The 15,547-nt window shown below is 40.3% G+C and overlaps 1 protein-coding gene across 1 annotated transcript; it reads right to left on the reverse strand.

The window, feature by feature from the left end:
• Window positions 1-6,384: 6,384 nt before the first annotated feature.
• On the reverse strand, window positions 6,385-13,251 carry LOC124146564 (papilin-like). Its single transcript, XM_046516909.2, has 7 exons — window positions 13,161-13,251; window positions 12,462-12,558; window positions 10,189-10,274; window positions 9,843-9,936; window positions 9,006-9,230; window positions 7,613-7,768; window positions 6,385-7,295 (listed from the first exon to the last, which is right to left on the reverse strand). The coding sequence occupies exons 2-7, from the start codon at window positions 12,544-12,546 to the stop codon at window positions 7,123-7,125; spliced, it is 819 nt and encodes a 272-aa protein (XP_046372865.1). The 5' UTR covers window positions 12,547-12,558; window positions 13,161-13,251; the 3' UTR covers window positions 6,385-7,122.
• Window positions 13,252-15,547: the final 2,296 nt, after the last annotated feature.

A 15,547-nucleotide genomic window follows, 5' to 3' on the forward strand; every position in this document is an offset into this window, starting at 1 on the left:
TCTCTCTCTCTCTCTCTCTCTCTCTCTCTCTCTCTCTCTCTCTCTCTCAGAAAGCTCCATCGCCTGATACACGAAACCCTCAACTCTTTCGCATAACGCTCCACCCCCAACGCTATACAAATCGCTTCACAAATTCAAAACATACAAGATCCGTCTACGAGTTTAAAATTCTAAAAGCGAAGCATTGTGTCGAGATGATTTAATGGAAGGGTTAACAAGTGCGTCCAACCTCCACTCTCTCATCAAGGGTTAATGTCCCCACGATATGAAGGTCTCTGGTGTATTATAGCAATCGAAACAGATGCTCGACATGGCTCGTAGCGGTTCGACCATACAAGGTTAATGTGGTCTGGTTTTAATTACCATATTTGTCGTTACTGCCACTTAATCCCGAATAAGCCAGCTGCGATTATCCCTGGTTCATTTCCCTTGTAATATTGATGGCTGTGCCAGGGGTTATGGAAATACTAATCGCGGAAGGCACTTTAGCATTAATGGCAAAATCAGCCGCTAAAGGACTAGTTAATCAAGATGTTGGTGTCTACTCAGATGCTAGCTGTAACACGGTTTAAGTGCCTATCTTGCATACAACCGAGAAGATCCGTTTGCTCCTCTATGTCTCAGAGCACAGCTGATTGGGCATGTTCGCCGGAGCTTGCAGTCGAACAACTCTACAGGTTACACACAACCAAATGTTTTCCCATAGACTTCTATAGTAACGTTATGAATTTTTTTTAAATAACTAAGCATTCAACAGCTATTACCTGTACGTGTGTGCACAGTTTGGCCTTAGAGCAGCAATAAAAAAAATAAAAATGACTAGCTTAGTCAGCTCCTTTTCCCAGTACCGGAAGCTAAACACACCACCCCCAGTTTCGCACCAAATGTCACCTACTTGAAAATAGCTGTGGTCACATTCAGCATAAGTCATCATGTTGAAAAATACAGTACTAAATATAGAAAAACATGGTCAGTTTTAATAACTGGAAGGATGTACATTTGAAAGACATAAAAATCTTACAGAATATCCTCCAATCACAGCCTGCAGATATCTCTCGATCTGCACTGAAGGCTGTCCAAAACCGCACTGTCCAAACTGGTTCTGATTTGGTGTAGTAGAACCTACAACGTGTTAGGTAGAACGATGACTGAGCATATGCAATACTTGGCATGATACCAATTCCCCAGAACAATGCTATTGTGATTGCTGGGACATACCATAACACCAGTCGGGGCAATCACGCACATGCATCATTGAGAAAAATATCTGGTGAATTTTACGAACACATTTAGTAACAGCCGCCAGAAGGTTAGTAAACAACGAATTTACTATCGTGCACGGTAGATTGCACGAAGGTGCTGACGATCAGTAAATATCACTCATTAAAATGAGTACAATTCACTACTTTAATCAAACTGTAAAAACAAAGTGTTAAGAATGTAAACAGATACCAGGCGAAGTTAGGACTGTGTTTCAATCCTAAGCCGTATACACATTTGGTGTGTTGTATCCAAACACTTTTAGGGTCTAAACACATGAAATGATCTATCACATCTTAACCTAAACACCTTCTAAACACAACATCCCCATAATCAAAACATGTTTAGAATGTAAACACCTTTAAACATGTTTAGAATTTAAACACCCCTGAACATGTTTAGAATTTAAACACCTCATAACATGTTTAGAAGTGGAATACTACAGTAACTATATTTAATAAAGTGCATATTATCAGGCTATAAGTCAAATATGGATTAGATGTATAATATATATATAGTGAAATTAGATGTGCAGATTAGGCAGGTACATATTTAACACGTATTTAATGCATATGGCGACTAGGAATACTGATATTTATGACGACAGCAGTCTCCATAGCACGGGTGGCAGAGTGACAGACTACTTATCAAAGGAATGCAGGTTTAAAATGTTTTTTCTTCATCAATGTGTTGTTGTATGCTAAATAGCATTTCGCTCCTACGGGAAGCAGACAATGAAAGTATATCTGATTACTGCTTAACCTGTTTCAGTTAGTGACAATAAACACACTGACTGATTAGTAACGTATAATATAATGTTAGTGTCTGAGTGGACAGAGAAATTTACTAAGTTAGGAAACAATTTCTGTCAGTGATGTTACAACGTGTCAGGTTTGATGTCGGGTTAATCACCCACAGCCATGTTATAACGTGTTATGATCATTGATGTCGGGGCAATCTCGAACATGGATGTTACCAGGTGTAAGTTGTTTGATGTCGGGGCAATCTCGTACATGGATGTTACCAGGTGTAAGTTGTTTGATGTCGGGGCAATCTCGTACATGGATGTTACCAGGTGTAAGTTGTTTGATGTCGGGGCAATCTCGTACATGGATGTTACCAGGTGTAAGTTGTTTGATGTCGGGGCAATCTCGTACATGGATGTTACCAGGTGTAAGTTGTTTGATGTCGGGGCAATCTCGTACATGGATGTTACCAGGTGTAAGTTGTTTGATGTCGGGGCAATCTCGTACATGGATGTTACCAGGTGTAAGTTGTTTGATGTCGGGGCAATCTCGTACATGGATGTTACCAGGTGTAAGTTGTTTGATGTCGGGGCAATCTCGTACATGGATGTTACGAGGAGTAAGTTGTTTGATATCGGGGCAATCTCGTACATGGATGTTACCAGGTGTAAGTTGTTTGATGTCGGGGCAATCTCGAACATGGATGTTACCAGGTGTAAGTTGTTTGATGTCGGGGCAATCTCGTACATGGATGTTACCAGGTGTAAGTTGTTTGATGTCGGGGCAATCTCGTACATGGATGTTACCAGGTGTAAGTTGTTTGATGTCGGGGCAATCTCGTACATGGATGTTACCAGGTGTAAGTTGTTTGATGTCGGGGCAATCTCGTACATGGATGTTACCAGGTGTAAGTTGTTTGATGTCGGGGCAATCTCGTACATGGATGTTACGAGGAGTAAGTTGTTTGATGTCGGGGCAATCTCGTAATTGGATGTTACCAGGTGTAAGTTGTTTGATGTCGGGGCAATCTCGTACATGGATGTTACCAGGTGTACGTTGTTTGATGTCGGGGCAATCTCGTACATGGATGTTACCAGGTGTAAGTTGTTTGATGTCGGGGCAATCTCGTAATTGGATGTTACCAGGTGTAAGTTGTTTGATGTCGGGGCAATCTCGAACATGGATGTTATGAGGAGTAAGTTGTTTGATGTCGGGGCAATCTCGAACATGGATGTTACGAGGAGTAAGTTGTTTGATGTCGGGGCAATCTCGTACATGGATGTTACCAGGTGTAAGTTGTTTGATGTCGGGGCAATCTCGTACATGGATGTTACCAGGTGTAAGTTGTTTGATGTCGGGGCAATCTCGTAATTGGATGTTACCAGGTGTAAGTTGTTTGATGTCGGGGCAATCTCGTAATTGGATGTTACAACGTGTTGGATTGTTTGATGTCGGGGCAATAACACACATGGATGTTACAACGTGTTGGGTGATTTGACGTCGAGGCAATAACACACATGGATGTCACAACGTGTTGGGTGGTTTGATGTCGGGGCAATAACACACATGGATGTTACAACGTGTTGGGTGGTTTGATGTCGGGGCAATCACACACATAGATGTTACAACGTGTTGGATGGTTTGATGTCGGGGCAATTACACACATAGATGTTACAACATGTTGGATGGTTTGATGTCGGGGCAATCACACACATGGATGTTACAACGTATTAGGTGGTGTGATGTCGGGGCAAAAACACACACGGATGTCACAACGTGTTGGGTGGTTTGATGTCGGGGCAATCACACACATGGATGTTACAACGTGTTGGGTGGTTTGATGTCGGGGCAATGACACACATGGATGTTACAACGTGTTTGGTGGTTTGATGTCGGGGCAATCACACACATGGATGTTACAACGTGTTGGATGGTTTGATGTCGGGGCAATGACACACATGGATGTTACAACGTGTTGGATGGTTTGATGTCGGGGCAATCACACACATGGATGTTACAACGTATTAGGTGGTTTGATGTCGGGGCAATAACACACATGGATGTTACAACGTGTTAGGTGGTTTGATGTCGGGGCAATAATACACATGCATGTTACAACGTGTTGGATGGTTTGATGTCGGGGCAATAACACACATGGATGTCACAACGTGTTGGATGGTTTGATGTCGGGGCAATAACACACATGGATGTCACAACGTGTTGGATGGTTTGATGTCGGGGCAATAACACACATGGATGTCACAACGTGTTGGATGGTTTGATGTCGGGGCAATCACACACACGGATGTTACAACGTGTTGGATGGTTTGATGTCGGAGCAATCATACACACGGATGTCTCAACGTGTTAGGTGGTTTGATGTCGGGGCAATGACACACATGGATGTCACAACGTGTTGGGTGGTTTGATGTCGGGGCAATCACACACATGGATGTTACAACGTGTTAGGTGGTTTCATGTCGGGACAATTACACACATGGATGTTACAACGTGTTGGGTGGTTTGATGTCGGGGCAATCACACACATGGATGTTACAACGTGTTAGGTGGTTTCATGTCGGGACAATTACACACATGGATGTTACAACGTGTTAGGTGGTTTGATGTCGGGGCAATCACACACACGGATGTTACAACGTGTTGGATGGTTTGATGTCGGAGCAATCATACACACGGATGTCTCAACGTGTTAGGTGGTTTGATGTCGGGGCAATGACACACATGGATGTCACAACGTGTTGGGTGGTTTGATGTCGGGGCAATCACACACATGGATGTTACAACGTGTTAGGTGGTTTCATGTCGGGACAATTACACACATGGATGTTACAACGTGTTGGGTGGTTTGATGTCGGGGCAATCACACACATGGATGTTACAACGTGTTAGGTGGTTTCATGTCGGGACAATTACACACATGGATGTTACAACGTGTTAGGTGGTTTGATGTCGGGACAATCACACACATGGATGTTACAACGTGTTAGGTGGTTTGATGTCGGGGCAATCACACACATGGATGTTACAACGTGTTGGGTGGTTTCATGTCGGGACAATTACACATATGGATGTTACAACGTGTTAGGTGGTTTGATGTCGGGACAATAACACACATGGATGTCACAAGGTGTTGGGTGGTTTGATGTCGGGGCAATGACACACATGGATGTTACAACGTGTTGGGTGGTTTGATGTCGGGACAATCACACACATGGATGTTACAACGTGTTAGGTGGTTTGATGTCGGGACAATTACACACATGGATGTCACAACGTGTTAGGTGGTTTGATGTCGGGACAATCACACACATGGATGTTACAACGTGTTGGATGGTTTGATGTCGGGACAAACACACACATGGATGTTACAACGTGTTGGGTGGTTTGATGTCGGGGCAATCACACACATAGATGTTACAACGTGTTGGGTGATTTGATGTCGGGACAAACACACACATGGATGTTACAACGTGTTGGATGGTTTGATGTCGGGGCAATGACACACATAGATGTCACAACGTGTTGGGTGGTTTGATGTCGGGACAAACACACACATGGATGTTACAACGTGTTGGGTGGTTTGATGTCGGGGCAATCACACACATGGATGTTACAACGTGTTGGATAGTTTGATGTCGGGGCAATGACACACATGGATGTTACAACGTGTTGGGTGGTTTGATGTCGGGGCAATAACACACATGGATGTTACAACGTGTTGGGTGGTTTGATGTCGGGGCAATCACACACATGGATGTTACAACGTGTTGGGTGGTTTGATGTCGGGGCAATCACACACATGGATGTTACAACGTGTTGGGTGGTTTGATGTCGGGGCAATCACACACATGGATGTTACAACGTGTTGGATAGTTTGATGTCGGGGCAATGACACACATGGATGTTACAACGTGTTGGGTGGTTTGATGTCGGGGCAATGACACACATGGATGTTACAACGTGTTGGGTGGTTTGATGTCGGGGCAATAACACACATGGATGTTACAACGTGTCAGGTGATTTGAGGTCGGGGCAATAATACACATGCATGTTACAACGTGTTAGGTGGTTTGATGTCGTGGCTAGCAAGCATATGATGCACAGCGTTAGGTTGTTTGAGGTTACAGGATTCATTTTCATCAAAATCAATGCATCAGTACATCAGAATCATGAAAAAGTCGAAATTGATGAGTTCCCCATTATGTTTACGACAATCATCCCACGTCGCCCAGTTATCGAAGGCGCAGCAATTCGATATGCAGTGTTGCGTACCTCAGGCGTGCCAGACATTTATAATCCTATGTTCGAATCCCGGTTCGCCCTGTTTATGTTTCTTGGTTCGTCAGCACCATACCCGTTCTCGTGGGTTTCACAACAATTTATTTCTGTACAACATTTTAATATAAACAGTTGGTATACATCCCATTTGACATATTCCATTCAGTCAAATATAACGCTCACACTCAGACATTGGACGGCCAGCATCAATGTATAAACATATAAACAATATTGTGCTAGCCATTAATGGTATTTACTTCAAAGTAGACTGGATGTAATGAACAATTTGCAGCAGTTTGATCTGGATGTTTTTAAACTACGTTGATGGACAAAACATTTCTCAAAGTTTTCGAAACATGATACATGATATTTAAAAAAAAATGATTTTTTAAACAACCCTTCTCGCACATTCATACATTAGCACCGGTATAAAAGTTAATATTCTACACTAAACATTATGTACATGATTCAAAAACCCAAAACCTTTAAAAGGTTTCAAAACAAAATGAAAAATTGTAGAAGTTGACAAAACTGAATTGGAACAGACAGTTATTTTGAAACCTTTACACGATTCGATGCGTCCATAATGATTTTAAGCACATTGATTCTTCGTCGAATTATGTGTGTACATTGATAACTATAGGCTTCTCGTAAAATGATACGTACAAGATGTCCTTAAGCTTTAAGCTGACAGACAATAGTCTTATTTCAGAACACCTGGTTCCTTTGGCACCAATATCTGTTCAACCCAGGACTAGAGACATGATCACGATGCCATATGACGCAGGCAAGAACGTTCTTCTGATCAACGAGGTCTTCACGCAGACATGCATCTTTGCTGGCATTCTTCAAGTGACTTCCAGTTGTTCTCGTTCCCTCCGCATCCTCCGTAGTAGAACTCCTCGCACTGCTTAGATGTAGTGTTGTAGAAGTAGTTGCGTAGGATGGCTCTGCAGATACCAGAGTCCAGGGGAAGCAGGCATGGATTCTCTGATAAATAAATAAATAAATAAATAAATAAATAAATAAATAAATAAATAAATAAATAAATAAATAAATAAATAAATAAATAAATAAATAAATAAATAAATAAATAAATAAATAAATAAATAAATAAATAAATAAATAAATAAATAAATAAATAAATAAATAAATTTTGCTGAGTGCGGCTTAAACACACAAACACACTACCATGGTCATATCGTAACATTGTCTATAATTCGAGTGAATGAAGATTCGCGGTATATAACATCTAGAAGATCGTGTTATGCAATAAAACCAATGCAAAACATTCTATAAATACTAACCACATTCTTGTTGACATCCCTCCATCGAGTCGAAGTTGTTCTCGCTGGGGTCGCACCCTCCGTAAAAGAAGCCCTGGCACTTGGAGGAGGTGACATTGTAGAAGTACTTCTGGAAGCCAGCCCTGCATGGCCCAGTCCTCATTGCCTCCCGGCACCCTGCAACCAAATAGCATACACTATGTAATCAAGTACGTTTATGGTGAGTGAGTGAGTTGGGTTTAACTCCGCTTTTAACTTTATTTCAGTTATACCACGGCGTGTCAGCTTAATGTGGGAGGAAAGCCCGAAGAGTTGCAGATCCAAGACGTTTACCACTTCGGAGAAACACACGAGCACGGACATGGTGCTGGGAAACCTAGAAACATAATCGGGCCCAACCGGGATTCGAACCCACAATCATAGGTTTCTGGCGTGCCCAAGCGACGCAACTCTGTACAGCGAATCGCGGCGCCTTAGACGACTGGGCCACCCGTGCCCCCAGCTTAATACTCTGTCTTCTTAAGATGGAAGTTTTACGCTCGTTTCCATAAGAGCCGATTTAGCACTTTTGTAATTCAAACAATTCTCCAGCTTGTGTAATATTTCAGAAAAACGGTTACTGTGTCAAGATATAATCAAAGTACACCGATATCAATTCTAACTTCGTGTTGAGCATATTCCGAGATATAAGAGTGCCTGACAGACGTCAGTCTGTTCACTAATCATCACAACGTTTACGACATCTGGCCACTCCGTTAATCACGACTGTTGAATTTGATTATGTCTATTTGACCATCACTCATTCCTGCAACAGTTTGTAAAAAATAATCTATGGCTGGGTAATTTTGTGTAAAATTAAATTTGTTCAATGAAGACTGGGGTGAGAACTAAATTAGCAACAACACAACCCCTACGATGTTTGAAATGTTGTACATTTGTGCCGAAAAAGCACTGTATTTATATTGATTATCAAAGATAAGATAATTAGCTACCCTTCAGCAGTTGTGTATTATGCAAATGTATTTTTTTTTTTATTTATAAAAGTTTTAAATCAGATTATATTTTTTTTTAAACATAACCATATAGAAAATTAAAATGTTCTTTCACTGCTGACTAAGCGCCAGTGTAGTTTATGTTTTAATATGATATAGATAACTTCAGATATTTTCAACTGAATATATAACACATGATAAAATCGACTAAGAAGTATATTGTCATGTGCTCTTCTGTGTATATATTAACTTCGTGGGATGTTTATATTGAGAAACAACTTGTATGTTACTTCAAATCGCATTATCATTATTTTTTGCTTGCGTTACTATTTCACCCACATCAACGCCATGGCTCTTGAAAAGGCACGCGAATAGCAAATGCGTTAAATAGTTAATTAGTAGTGTAAATAGACAATACTCACGTGGCCTCAGGTTGACAATTTCCTTCTTGCAGCACGTGCCGGTCACCTCCTGCGGGGTTAGTAGGCAGGAGTCGCCGAAGTCGCAAGCGGCATCTGACGTGCAGGGACGTCCGTTGTTGCAGATATCGCTGCTCCTTTGGAAGATGGTTGCTGGCGGGGTGGTTGTAGTTGTTGTAGACGTGGTCGTAGGTCTTCTAGTTGTTGTTGCTTCGATTTTCCTTTGAGCTACAAGTTATATATTATTTATCATTATTATTTACAAATGCTAGGTAAAGCATACTTATATTTCCTCTATGTTGGTTTCAGAAAATGTTAACAGCCACTGTTTGGATCTGACAGTGGGATATAGGTTTGTTAATTTGCTGTTTGAGGCTGCATTCAGCAGAAATCAAGTTATATAACGTACGTAATCTAGTTTGGACCTGACAAAACAATGGTTGATATCACCAAGCCTTACCACCCGACCCATTTTGATGCATCTAGATAATCATATGTGGGGGTGTTATTGGTACAATGATCATTTGTCTTATGATGAGCGGTATGTCGTCAGCGCTTCACTCACTGAGTGCAGTGAGTGCAGAGTTACGTGCCTTGGGTACGCCAGGAACCTATGATAGTGAGTTCCAAACCCGGTTCGGCCCACATTATGTTTCTAGGTGTGTCAGCACCCTTTCCGTCCTCGTGAGTTTCAGCAAAGTGGCAAACGTCTGAGACATGCATCGCTTCGGGCTTTCCTTCTACAATAAGCTGACACACCGTACAACTGGAATGTTGTTAAAAGTGGCGTTAAACTCAACTCACTCACTCACTCACTTACTACTCGCATCCTTCACTCACCATCAGTGCTGTCAACACATGTTGCTACTGATCTAGCGAACCAGCCTCGCGACTTGACCGTCTTGCACACTTGACCAGATCCACATTTGACCTTCTGAAAAAAGAACCAAATTGTTGAAATGAAATACGACATTTCTTCGGGATGATATCCCTGAATTGAAACCTCTGTCATAAAAAGTGAAATAATCCAAGCCAAATAAACTAGATTTACGTGTTTATTGACAAAGGTTACTTCTTAAATTATGACGGGTTGTCTTGTCGTTCGAGGCGCCGCTACGTTAATCTACAGAGTTGCGTCCCTCAGGCGTGTGCCAGGATCCGCACAATACAATGTGAGATAGCTTACCGAGCATGCATCGGAACAGGAACACATATCACACCACATTTTCTGTTTTAAACATATGTCGTCGCCGCATCGGAAGTTCTTGCAAACTGGAAGAGAAAAACAACAGTTAAAATTGACAGCATGATGTCCAGGGTGTGGTGTGGTGGGGGTGGAGTGGTGAGGAGTGGGGGGTGGGACTGTTTTGTTTTTTTGGGGGAGGGGGGGGGGGGGGGGGGGGGGCAGTGACATAGGTCTTACAACTTGAGAAGCTTGGCGGAACCCTCGAACACTGGTATTGAATCATTGTCAAGAAGGATCTAAGATTCAAATCCGGGGTCAGCGGATCCTGGTAGGTCAAATGACCTTCAGCCACAGGGCTACTTGTATGTCACACGTTCAACCATGAACATGTAACGTTCACAGTACTAGTGGTCGTACCATATGTTCACAGCATTAAAGTTCGTTAAAATACCTTCCGTCGACAGTTAGCATTCCAATACAGACAAAGAGCAACGTTCTTGTGTTTTACGTGTTGACATGTCTATTTCTCTTCTTTACCACTTCTCGTAAACATAAAACATTAACGCCAGAGAATAATCAATCTTGATTATCTCCAGAAACAGATTCCATCGGGTAGAGAAAATAGCTGTGAATACCATGTGAACGGATCATTGAAAAAAATAAGTGATGACACCAGGTGTTCGCGAAAAGGTGAACATGCCCAGCCATACCGACAGCACCCGCCACTCACATTATTTACATTCAAAACTAAGCGTTTGTTTGTTTAGTTTACACTATTTCATCCTTGTTCCAACAGAAGTTTGTATTCTGCGGAGGAATGACGCCAGGTACTTTCCGAAGTCTACCTTCAACAATGTCTATATAACTAAGTTTAAAATTACTACTACGGTATGATAGTAAATTACATATGAGGAGGGACATCCCCAACCATAGGAAAAGGAAGATTCGGGGACAATCCACGCCGAAGAGATCAACAAACGAAGAACACACACATTAACAAAACAGCCATGTTTAACACATCATTGCCATTTGAGACACGCAACCATCAAATACTCCATGATGTTAACTGACGCATCTGCGACTTAACTAACTAGCGCTGTGAGTACAGATCGCTGTGTACACATCCTTATTAACGCTGTTTGCCGTGTACTCGCTCGCCAGGGTACACCTGGGTTGCCTGGTCTTCAGGTGAGACGAGACGTAGAGAGTTTATATGAACAAGGGAGGGAAAATAGCACCTCCCTGCAGCAGACCTATTGGGAAAGTCTCTGATCGCCTTCTTTGAACTCTGTTGCGTCAGACACGCACAACGGGAAATAGTAGACTGTTCTTGTATTATTTTAGTATCGATGGTCTGGAGAACGGCAAAGAATGTGGGGTTCCAGAAGAACGTAATGCTCCAAACCTTCACAGTTTTCTCCTTGATATTCGTATCGTTTTAAATCACACATATTTGGAACATTCTTCTCAACATGCTGTAACGATCTCATCTCTCATTCGGATCTCATTACTGTCGTAGCTTATATATGATCCGTAACTAACTTTATTAAATGTCTTTGGAAGTTGCACATTAGCCATACTAATTATACAAACTTTCGCTAAATATTTATTGTATATGCTTCATTGCTACTTGAAATGATAACCTTACTTCCGAATGTAGTTATAATAATTAAATGGTGTACTTTTAATTACACAGCTCACAGTTAACTATTCTAATGACCAGTGTTGTGTTACTTACACCCTCACATCCGAACAAATTATTCTAATGTTGTACTAAGAATTATACAGCGCACAGCTGGTTTATTGTAATGAACAGTGTTATGTGACTTTGATCCTAATTTCACTTGGGAATACCGATGTACGGTCATGAGTCGAACATGATAATACCACCTGTTCTATGATTCGAGATTATGAATGGCCATTAATATTTAGAACATGAGAAAGGACATCTGAAAGAAACTGACATATCTTTCTTTTACAAGAGTACACAAGTTAATTAAGATTAAAATGATGTGATGCCCGGTACAAGAATAGGTTCAGGTAGTACCATTCATTAAGTGAATCCACCTGTATTCATATCTATATTCTACTGAAAAGAAGTTAAAGGACACCCGATTACGTCATATTTATTCAATCTGTCAAAGCATGACATGACAGATCACCTATAGTAATATGAAGGAGTAGGGTGTTCTGTAACTTCATTTGAGAAGTACATATTATATATATTTATGTGCGGCGTAATTCATTTTTAATCTCGATTAAGAAAATCTTACCTAAGTCTTTGAAATATTCGAACGGCTCTGCTGCGACTGATAGAGTGACGAGGCACATCAGGCAGAATACTACGGTTGAAGGCATCTTGTTACAAACCTGAAAAAGGTAAAATGGTGTTACTAAATCTGATCAGAGAGTACATATTTTTTCGGCACAGTGTTACGCCGAACTGGTGTGATGCTTGAAACAAAACGTGATTCTTGAGGAGGATGAACATCCTCACATCTGAACCAAAATATAAACTGAAACAATATAATAACGCAATGCCGATTACGAACAACTTGTTTGGGCCACATGACACAATTAATAACTCGATATACAACAACGAAATGACTATTTTTTAAGCTTTTATACATACTCGAGTACCTTTAGCAATTGTATCTTTTTATCAAAATTAATCACTATTAATGTCTACTTTCACTGCAGTTAGTCAGTTATTAATACAGAGAAAATCTGAAAAGTCTCATTGATTTAGTATATATACGTTTGAAATATTGTACAAGTTTAGTCAGTACAATGAAATGTTACATTTAGCTCAGTTCTTTTAGGTACTACTGTCTAATACGAACATGGTAATGTGGTTAAATGACATGTCGATATTCAAGAAACATCATTCCGATGACATTCCTTATTACTTACATGATAACGAAAATATAAGAAAATTAACAAAGTGTCATAATTCAATAAACAGAACTCACCTTTGAAATATAGCTATACTCCAATACAAAACACTCCGTGGAGGTAAGCGCACAGGCGACGTTGCGGTAGGTCTGTCTTAGTGTCGTTGCAAGCACTCAAAGTATCTGGTTCATTTCTCCGCGCAATACGTCTTTTATAGGAGAGGGAAACAATAGACAAGCAAACAAACCAACCTAAATGTGTTCAAACAGGCGGTACACACAGACAGCTTCTACCCATCCAATTAAAATTTAGAAGTAGGAATACGTCGTCGCATTAGCTATATTGACGTTGTCGGATGCTATTTCGGTACAGCTGACGTTAGAAGTGTGGTCCAATGATACTCTTTGTAAACGTATCTAGATTTGAACATGTCGCATGGTGGTGAAATAAGAGTCACTGTCTCGTGAATCAGAGTATATGAAATTGTCTTTAGGATTGGTATCTTCTGATTGTACTGGGTCGGAAATGAACAATGTCGGAGAAATAAAAATACTTTTAAAAAAGTTTTCTGAGGGATGAGTGTTGTATTTTATTTCAATCGAAAATACGCCTACATTCAGTATACATTGCTTTGTGATGGGTTGGATAATTAAATGAGGTCGACGAATGTGGGAGTCGCCTTTCCATTACAAAGTAATAGATCAATTCATATTTATAAATCGTAAATCTTGTTTTATATATAAATTTTGTAGATACTTGAGTTTTGGGCGAAAATGGTTCATTAACTTTAATTATGATAACATTAATAATTTATAAAATAAACAAACAATGCAATGGATAATAACATATGGTGGTGTATCCTCAAGTTGCTGGGGCCATGAGGGGATTGAAGGAAGGGTCGATTGTTGTGATTATGGAAAGGGTTTTGCTGCTTTTAATTAAATATACAAAAGCATTGGGAGGTGCCAAAATATAGATGAAACTCAAACGTGATCTGAGGGTTCATACTAAACTCTTTCCAAGCCTCAGAAGAGAGAAGAAATATCCTATTATTTAAATAATTATAAGCGACAAAACCCTTTCCATATTCATAAGAAAAGAGAGTCGATTGTACGTTTCCGATCATATCATGAGCATGTGTGTATGAATCATTATCAGATAGTGATGATACCAGGTGTTCGCGAAAAGGTGAGCGAACCCTGTCCGACCTTTGGCACCCGTCTCAAGCACAGCCAAAAGCATGTCAAATGTTCATCTAAAAAAAAACCGGGAACATATGGTACAAGTCAAAATAGGGAATTGTATCCGACCTTTTTTTGTCACCGGACATTTTGAAATGTCCTCCACGTGTCTACCATAAAACGGTTTGAAAGCTTTACTAATGCCTTGCATGTTGTAACCTTGATCAAACAGCTTCTGAGAATGAGTTGCAGGAAGCTCTTTGAAATCTTGGTAGAAAGAGCATGTTCGAATGTAACTCAAAAGGTGTGAAATGTAGATACCAGGGCCTGGAACTTCAGATATATTGCTCGACATGAAGGGAAAGTTGACTTTTGTTAAGTTGAAATCATCCCTCTTGTCATACAGTCCTGTGGAGAGTGTTTTGTCATTTTGAATCTTTATGCTCAAAAGATCTAAATATGAAGCATACGAAGTGGTCTCACTGGTCTCCTATATTTCTAGTTCAGGTGGGTAAATCAGTGGAAGGGAATTAACTATTTGATGGTTATTGAACGATATCAGATCATCGAAAAACCTGAAATTTAAGTTAAACTTCTTGGCCAAATTACCCTGTTTTGACTTTGCTAATCCGAGCAGACATTCTGATTCATATGCATAAACAAATGTTACGTATTTGATATTGTTACATGTGTCCAGTTTGTCATGACGTACGAAAGATAGTATGTTTTACTAATTTACAAATATTTAGGAACTATGATAATGATAATTTATGATTCATGATCCATGCGAATAAATAAATTCATTAGGCACATACCTTTAGAAATGCTCAGATTATTACTTTATGCCAATACCGTTTTAATTCAGGAATGTATATTGGCCTATGACCATATTGAATGCAGAGTTTGGTCGACTGGTCGACTGATTGATTGGTCGATTGATCGATTGGTTCATTGATTGATTGGTAACACATACAAAAAAATCCTTGAAAACAATTAATACATTAAAAAGTCATTTATTGTTCTTTTGTAAGATAAAGCTGAAGGACAATTTATCAATCAGTTGCTCTCCTGCAATAGGAACGTGGTCACGTCTGGTTTTATGGTTGTTCTGAAGGCAGATGGATAGACAGAAACATCCACGACAAAATCTTCATTTGTGTAACTGTAAAGTCAGTTCTGGGAATGACAGGTCCATCAAGACACGGAAGCATTGGCTTTAATAAATCAGCTTGTAATGAGTCCAGGTGAACAGGACAGACAACTAGATTAAGTACAGTTTGAAC

Source organism: Haliotis rufescens, unplaced genomic scaffold (assembly GCF_023055435.1).
Source record: "Haliotis rufescens isolate VD_foot unplaced genomic scaffold, xgHalRufe1.0.p SCAF_3, whole genome shotgun sequence".
Lineage (NCBI taxonomy): Eukaryota > Metazoa > Mollusca > Gastropoda > Lepetellida > Haliotidae > Haliotis > Haliotis rufescens.

Bases quoted from the DNA above. Each gene is read 5' to 3' on its own strand.
- LOC124146564 (XM_046516909.2), bottom strand. From the start codon at position 12,546: ATGCCTTCAACCGTAGTATTCTGCCTGATGTGCCTCGTCACTCTATCA. The intron at 9,937-10,188 runs GTAAGCTATCTC...TTCTTTTTTCAG, and splicing joins CCTGTTCCGATGCATGCTCG to AAGGTCAAATGTGGATCTGG. The intron at 9,231-9,842 runs GTGAGTGAAGGA...TATAACTTGTAG, and splicing joins ATGTGTTGACAGCACTGATG to CTCAAAGGAAAATCGAAGCA.